Below are 8254 nucleotides of genomic sequence, written 5' to 3' on the forward strand. Positions count from 1 at the left end.
GTTTGCAGTATTTGCAAAATATATGGTAGCAAATAGCATAATTATACAGAACGTTAATTAGGTAAAGTGATACACGAATTGAAAGGGGAAATAATAAAATATTATATATGAAATAAATATAGCCCTAACAAGTTAATATAACCTAATAATAATATACAAATATTAAATGAAATGTTTAATGTTAATAAAAAATGTTTTATTCATCTCGGATAATCCCGGGTTGTTATGGTCAGGTAGGTTTATGCATTAAACTCGTGGCCACGAGAAAAATATGTCGTTCCCTCAACATAGCATCTCGAGGCCACGACAAAACTAAGTGAACCGAAGACGACCCCTCCCGGGCACCGTATAAACTAAACAAGAGAGTACCTGGCAACTTAATTTCAGGTAAGGGTCGTGAGACCCGCCTCACTCAGCACTAGTGCTTCAAAAGCTTTGAGGAGGCTCGATCATGGGCGTGGAAAGATGGGAGGGTACGCGGTGGGAAATAACAGCGTGACAACAACACACACCAAAAGAAGAAACACTTACCAGAAGCCGTTGGTTGGGTAAAACTCTGAACTGTTGTGATAAAAGCTGTCACCGCGTGCGTCTAGATTTACAATAAGATTCACAGATATTTCCAATACGTGACATTTAACAGGCAAAGTCTAGCTCTGACAGGGTCACGGGGGAAGTAACGTTAACTATATATTAATGCACTGTGGACATCTACGATTCATGTGCAACAATGCCGATGTCTAAAAGGCCGCCGCCACCTCTCATATGAAGATGTACTTCCGTGAAAATGCCTTCGTACCCATTATAATTCAGAACATAATGTTGGTTTTAAACGAAATAAGCCTCGCACCGTGTCATATATAATAAAAATAACGGATGCAATCAGTGTCTTCTATCTTAGTGCTTTAGTGTCTGATATTATACTATTTCAGGAGCAGCTGTCTAATGTTTCTTACAGCGTTGACACCCGCAGGTCCGCACTGTTGAACTAAAGCTCTACTGTACACTGTTTTGGCGCTCGTCCGATGACGTCATTAACCTGCGTCCCCATAGAGTGGACAAGTCTAACGTTAGAGGAAATTAGCGCATTCTCAACAACTAAAAGACATTGGTTGGCTCGTTTATTGATTCATTAAATTGCCGAGACAACTGACCTGGATTCCGTGTACAGAACAATGTATTTGTGCATTCCGATGCAAACATATTGGCTTTGATTCGACGTTTGATTGCAAAATGTAAAGGCATAAAAGCCAAGCAGGGGCACTTGTGTTAAAACTTACCAAATCCATCGGTGGTATCGGTGGTTGATGGTCAGTCCAACACCTATAGCCAGCGTTTAGCTCTTTCAGCGCTGTGAGGGAAGCAATGAAAATGCTGCTTTTTTGGAACCATATTAAAGCACATTTTCGACCAGTGCTTCTAAATGGTCATATTAAAATCCGCCTGTCAATCAAAATATAAGACCACGCCCTCTCACGAGTATTGGGGGAGGTACTTACATGACGCAGTGAAGTGCAAATCATACCTTGTTACATCATGTAATAATAGTAAGTGAAATCAAACAGCAAATCAATGCTAAAAATTGAATTTTACAAAAAAAAAAATTTTCTCCCGGATGCTTTCAGTTAGATTGTATAATTTATTAGTTTAGTTTTGGATAAAAGGACCTTAAATCAATCACTATAAACTGTTAACTACACATCTATAAATGTTTTTGTTGTTTCAGAAGCTATAAAGTACAGAAGCCTGTACTTAAAATAAAAATTGATTGCAACATTTTATCTCAGAGTTTCTTACAATTCAGACTTTTTCTCACAATTCATTTTACTTCATGTTACTGCCATGGAATAAAAAATAATGGAAACATTTTCTCTCACAATTCTGACTTTTTCAAATCAGAATTCAAGTTTATAGCTTTCAATGTAAAATATGAACTTTTAAAAAAGCTTTAAAAAAAACCTGAATTGAGAGAGAAAAAGGTGCAATTACATTTTATTTTTTATCCTGTGGTATAAACCGCTTCCATAATAAATCCCATTCATACTGTTTGATAACTCAATGGCTAAACATCTAGAAATGTGTGAGACAATTGGGAAAGAACCTTCAACAGAAAACACTTTGGTCTGAAGAAGTGTTTTATTAGAATACACTGCTGTGTGACAAGCAGCTTTTGTAAGCAGACCAGCCATTACATTTATTTCAGCCATTAGCTGAAATAATAAAAATAAAAAATGAACTTAATACACCACTAAGGTGCGATTGTGTTTTAAATGTTCCGAAGCCATAAGAGACTGAGCATGTGCCATAGACAGTACTGTCCATCCAACTGGCTTCACTTCTTTTTGGGCTGATTAGGTGTGTTGAATTTGAAGAAGATGATGTCACCATCTTCTACAGTGTAGTTACGCCCCTGTTGTCTGTATTTTCCTGCAGCCTGCAAGTATTTGACAACATTATCAGTTCAGTATTCAACCTTTAACAAGCCACGCTATTTTATGTCATCAAGCACACCATTAAGATCTTACTTTAGCTGCGTTTTCACTGCCTTCCTCCTTAAAGTCTACAAACTTCATGACTTCGGCCATGATGAAGCCTTTCTCAAAGTCTGTGTGGATCTTTCCAGCTGCTTGCGGGGCCTTGGTGCCTTTCTGTAAGGTGTTCAAACACATGCAAAATATTTTAGAGGTGCAACAGAATATATCGGTATTAAATGTTTTCTGAACATGTGCTTTGCTCACCCTGATGGTCCATGCACGGACTTCGTCGGGTCCTGCTGTGAAGAAGTACTCCAGCTGCAGGGTTGCATACCCATTCTTGATGATCTTAGTCAGAATACTGAAACAAGGAATTAAGAATTCACAATGGGAAAAACAAGAAGGGAAAAATTATATCACTATAGAATAAGCATGACGACCTAAAGTATGACTGACTACAGCATTTAGAGCATTGTTTTAGCACTGTTGAAAAAATACTTTTTGCATGTGAAAAAGTATTCCATTTCTTAAAGGTACAGTTCACCCAAAATGAATATTTACTCACCTGCAGTCTAGACACTAGAACTCTCTATTATTGTCCTATTCTACCTACTTGTTATCTTTATGTAAGCTGCTTTGGATAAAAGTGTCTGCTAAATGATTAAATGTAAATGTATCCAAGATGTACCCGAGTTGATTTCTTCATTCTCCGTTGGAACTGATTTGGAGAAATGTAGCATTACATCACTTGCTCACCAATGGATCCACTGCAGTAAATGGTTGCCGTCAAAGTGAGAGTTCAAAAGCGTTAATTAAAGGAGTGGAGTCATGTTGATTACTTGTGCATTATTGCAATGCTTTTATCAGCTGTTTGAACTCTAATTCTGACGGCACCCATTCACTGCAGAGAAGCCACTGGTGAGAAAGTGATGTAGTTTCCCCTTTCTCCAAATCTGATCCAATGAAGAAACAAACTCGTCTACATCTTGGCTGGCAATTTTCATTTTTTGGATGAAGTAATCAGCCAAGAGGAAATAGAAGGAGAGCAAATCCTGACCTCTGTGTTTTGTTCTCCTCACAATATTTTGTTTTCTCTTCATCAGTCATATCCTGATACTTGCTCTCAAATCCCCCACTGATTGGGATGACCAGTGCACCTGGATCATGAGTGTCAACCCACTCCTTGATCTTCACTAACCTATAAAACAAAAACAGATTTACATCAGCGGTCCTAAACTCAGATTACCTGGAGGCTGATAGCCACAAAGCACAAGCATCCATCAATTTGGACTATATACACAGTTAATTAGAGTGAATCATTTCTCCATTATACCTACCATACTGTTTTGAATGTTTACTGGGGTAATAACACCCAAGACTTGATTTCTTTACAATCACAATTCACAATCAATCAGGAAGCAGTCTTGTTAAAGGGACAGTTGCACCAAAAATCTAAACTCTGTCACCATTTACTCACTCTCATGCTGTTACAAACCTATATGCATTTCTTTCTTTTGCTGAGCACGAAAGAAGATATTTTGAAGAATATTGTATTTTTTCGTTCATACAATGGAAGACATAGATGTATATGCAGCAAAAATGTTTAGTTCTTCAAAATATCTTCTGTGTTCCACAAAAGAATAAAAGTCATACAGGTTTACAATGACAAAAGGGTGAGTAAATGGTGGCTTTTTAATTTTTGGGTCAACTATACCTTTAAGAGGCCATACAACATATCTGTCAAGCTTTGATATAACAGTTAGTTATTCAAAGTTACAGACAGCATTCAATTAACACATGGCATTTGAAAATCAGTTTCATTTTAGTTGGACAAGCAAAAGAGTGTCAAAACTAGAAACGTAACTGAAAAGCACAACACCACAATGGGCATTCCGAGTTTAAACAGCTCCATCATTTAAATTTGAAAATAATCTAGATTTGTCAAATCACATTGTCCTGTATACGTCTGAAATGTGGCATTTATTATATAGGGAATAGTGAATGAGAGATTTTGTACGAGCACACAGGTTGCTGTCAATACCCAGGGCTACAACTGTGTGTTTATGCCTAAATGAACAATAGGAGAACTTTGGGATAACATTAAAGATAAAGATAACGATTTGCAGGCTGAATTTAGGTATAAACACTTGAGGAAGGACTCACAACAGCAGATGAACAGCTAACATGTCATCTCACCATTTATTCTTTTTCCTGATGTAATCTTTCTCCGAGAGGTTTACCAAATAGATCATCGGCTTGGACGTCAGGAGCAGATACTTATTCAAGACCTCAATCTGGAGAATAAGTAGAAGAAAAAATCAGTTAGTGTATAATCAAAACCTCAATCTGAGCAAAGAAACATAGGTTCTGCAGGACTAAAAATGATAAGAAAAAAGATTTCAACCTCTTTGTCGTTCCATTCATGATAACGAACATGTTTCTTTTCATCAACAACCCAGGACTTTATTTTACACATGATGTCCTGCAAGCAGAGAAACCGAAAAAATCAGTGCTTTCTGTTAATGTACAAAGTAGGAAGAATGTTTTAATTCTGCATTGGTCAGATCAGATGCATACTGGGATATATAGTTCACTCACATATTCAGGTTTGAGTTTTTTGTCTCCTCCCCTGACAGAAGTTTTCTCAAGCTTATCAATGATTGGCCCAATCATCTCTTCATCCTTCATCCTCAGCTCTTCATGGATGATCTCAATATCCCTTACTGGGTCAACACAGCCCTCAACATGAATAATATCTTCATCCTCAAAAGCTCCTACACACAAACGGTTGCATATACACATTATCAGGGTTATTTTATTAAAAATACAAACATGGAAGAAAACATCAGGATTCTTGGGCATTTACAGAGGATTCAGAATTCCATATGTATCTCAAATAACTGTCACAACTGAAATTTTCATGGCTTTTTGTAATTGTTTACCTATGTGTTTTTCTGACATTTTTAAAAATTCTCTCTTATATTTATTTCCAACTGCATGGTAACTAGTAGATCAATTGTTCTCAGCAGATATTAAGAAATTTAAAAAAATAATATAAAAATAAACAAATTGTCTCCAGAAATGGTTTGAAATAGCTATCTACTTACGTGTCATGTGAAAGATGGCATCACAGGCACTGATGTGGGAGAGGAAGGCGTTACCCAAACCCTGGCCTGCATGAGCACCTTTCACCAAGCCAGCAATATCCACCACGTTCAGAAACGCTGGAACCTTACTGTAGTGAAATATAAAAGAGAAATTAAGATCATGTCACTGATGACTAGAATTAGAAGCTGCTGATAACTGTATTATGCAGACATGGAGTGGGTACCTGACTGGTTTATGGTACTGGCAGAGGAAGTCATAGCGCTCATCTGGAATGGGCACACGGCTCTCGTTTGGGTCAATGGTACAAAAGGGAAAATTCTCAGCCGCTGCCTGACTCTTTGTCAGAACATTGAAGAACGTTGACTTTCTGAAAGCACAAACAAATGAATATCTTTTATATGTAGACTGAAGCTACATTCGAAATTACAAACTAGATGCTTGGTCTGTACCTTACTTCACCTCCATAAAAAAAGTATGTTCCATATAGTATGAATGAAATTCATATCACTGCCATACTGTTGTCACTGACAAATGACCTTCCAGCATTGGAGGCATTTTTACCAACCGTTTTGCGAATACTATGAATCTGATGCAAACTCTTTGGCGAGCATGCATACTATATAGCAAGGAAAAAGACAAACCCGGACACAGCCTGTCTTTGTTGCAATTCAAAAACTACTCCCCATCCTGTAGCAGAATGATTTGTCATTCTCATAATCCACCGTGATCATGAGTCATCATCCTTCTAATAATTTCACACAATACAGCAGGATAGGTTTCCATTAACCCTTTAAAACCTAAGGGTAAAATAGGTCATTTTTACATATTTTGTTTATTTGACTGTAAAATTCTAACAGAATGTGCTATTTTCAAGTGCAAGGTGTCATTTTTTTCAGAAAACAGACGGCTTTCAAAAAAGTACAGTTTTTGACCATTAATGTCGTGTGTTGAGTTTGTAAACAGAATTTAAATAGACAAAAATAAAAAACAACAGTAAAATATTTTCTGTTTTTTATTTATAAAAAAGAGAAAAATCGTGATCGAAATAATCCAACACTTCTTACTTCAAAATTCAACTATATTACATATATACAAGTAGTTTTGGGACACTGGGTTGCACAGTTTTCATTCAGGAGGCTTTTTTGTTCATACACGCATACATTTATACATGCATGTAAATGCGTGCACATGCATACACCCATACATTTACATGCACGGACTCATTATAGCGATGCACACACTACATGTGAAAAAGTCTCACTCAGACTGCTCCCAAAGTCTCATCAAAAATCATCCCAATCGACTCTTATGCTGTTTACTCCTCCTTCACCATGTTTTTGTTTGTTTCGTTTATTATTTTATGCAATCCAAAACTCCGCGCTCCCTATCGCTCCATTCAAATTCTCCCTCCCCGCTCTCCCGGAAATCAGCCGTCATTTGTCGACGGAGCGCAAGAAATTACCGTAATAAGCAATATATTGCCGAAAAGCGCATGTAGTTTTCTGTCAGGAGCAATTTGAATTATTGTGATGGTGCAAACGGTTGAAGAGTTACGGTAACATGAATACAGCTTGGTTTAGTGTGTCGGCGACGACACAGCCGGTCTTAAAGGGTTAAGCATGAATAAAATGCAACTAGGTCAAGTATTCACACTTTATCATTCTGACACTATTCCACTGCCGACTTCAAACCAATTGACCCAGCGCACACGCATACAGCCAGAATGCCAGCTGGGACTGACACATACCCTACATTTGGTAACCCAACTATTCCAATTTTCAAGGAAGTCCCGAACCGTCCAATCAGAGGGAGTTGTTTTGGTCCATCTCCTCCCTTCTTTGGAGGCATCTGTGGAGAAAAAAACAATAATACCTACTTTCACATTAATGCATTACATAATCAATCACGCCAAATAACCACTCATACAACTACCACACCTTTTTAGGAGCCATGGTTAAATGCTGTCAGTACTCTCTTGCAATATTACCAATGGAGTATATTTTGCAGAGTATATTCTGCATAATTAAAATGCGGTAGAAGCCAGGCAACGTGTAACTTCTTCGCCTGGCTAACTGCAGTAACTAGTTGCCATTTCAGGACTGTGCAATAGCACCAGGTTCCCAAAATAGCCCCCGCGTTGAGTGTAAACTGACCAGCCTTATTCACTGCAAGAGACTAAATATATGCCCCGCCCTGACAAGTAAGAGAAGGCATACGTGTATCATATCGCTGTTTATAAATCTCTGCACTACTGCCAACTGACAGCCGGGTTAGTAGAGGTAGGGGTGCTTCATTACTCGCTAGGAAGCCAACAGAGACCCACATGTGCATCCAGAGCATCAATACCCCCATCCCCAATTCATTAGTGTGTATAGCTGGTTAGCATGCCGGTCATATCAAGGGGCCAATATGCAATAAATCAGACCATTTAAACACAAATAGCACGTTTAAGCGATGCATACATAAATAAGATCAAACCTATGCTTATATCACCTTGATATCACACTATGTCTGTCAGCAGATGGGGAATTTCGCCGTGCTCAAATGAACACACGTTGCTCCACACTTCGGCCGATGAAACGGAAAGAATGTGCGTACCGGAAGAGCCCTGAATCCTCACATTGTGATTGGTCGAAACGACTTACGATGTAATGACGTTAAGGTAAACGCAT

The 8254-nt window shown here is 38.1% G+C and overlaps 1 protein-coding gene across 2 annotated transcripts; it reads right to left on the reverse strand.

The window, feature by feature from the left end:
* Window positions 1-1968: 1968 nt before the first annotated feature.
* LOC306844896 (obg-like ATPase 1) lies at window positions 1969-8200 on the reverse strand. Of its 2 annotated transcripts, none has more exons than XM_079377324.1 (11): window positions 8076-8200; window positions 7330-7430; window positions 5806-5949; window positions 5582-5709; window positions 5073-5248; window positions 4879-4956; window positions 4671-4768; window positions 3532-3672; window positions 2739-2835; window positions 2526-2648; window positions 1969-2434 (listed from the first exon to the last, which is right to left on the reverse strand). In XM_079377324.1, exons 2-11 carry the CDS (start codon window positions 7428-7430, stop codon window positions 2333-2335), a joined length of 1188 nt encoding a protein of 395 aa, XP_079233450.1. In that variant the 5' UTR covers window positions 8076-8200; the 3' UTR covers window positions 1969-2332. The 2 variants fall into 2 exon arrangements, with proteins under 2 accessions (XP_079233450.1, XP_079233451.1); XM_079377325.1 differs by having other exon boundaries at window positions 5806-6370; window positions 7202-7430; window positions 8076-8178.
* Between the last annotated feature and the right edge of the window lie 54 nt (window positions 8201-8254).

This window comes from Barbus barbus, assembly GCF_936440315.1.
Source record: "Barbus barbus genome assembly, chromosome: 25".
Classification (NCBI taxonomy): domain Eukaryota; kingdom Metazoa; phylum Chordata; class Actinopteri; order Cypriniformes; family Cyprinidae; genus Barbus; species Barbus barbus.

What these genes read in the sequence shown, in the direction of transcription:
- LOC306844896 (XM_079377324.1), bottom strand. Translation starts at nt 7,430, where the DNA reads ATGCCTCCAAAGAAGGGAGGAGATGGACCAAAACAACTCCCTCTGATT. An exon ending in GTTGGGTTACCAAATGTAGG is followed by an intron (nt 5,950 to 7,329) that starts GTATGTGTCAGT and finishes TTGTGCTTTCAG; the next exon opens with AAAGTCAACGTTCTTCAATG. An exon ending in ATCAGGAAAAAGAATAAATG is followed by an intron (nt 3,673 to 4,670) that starts GTGAGATGACAT and finishes TTTGTTTTATAG; the next exon opens with GTTAGTGAAGATCAAGGAGT.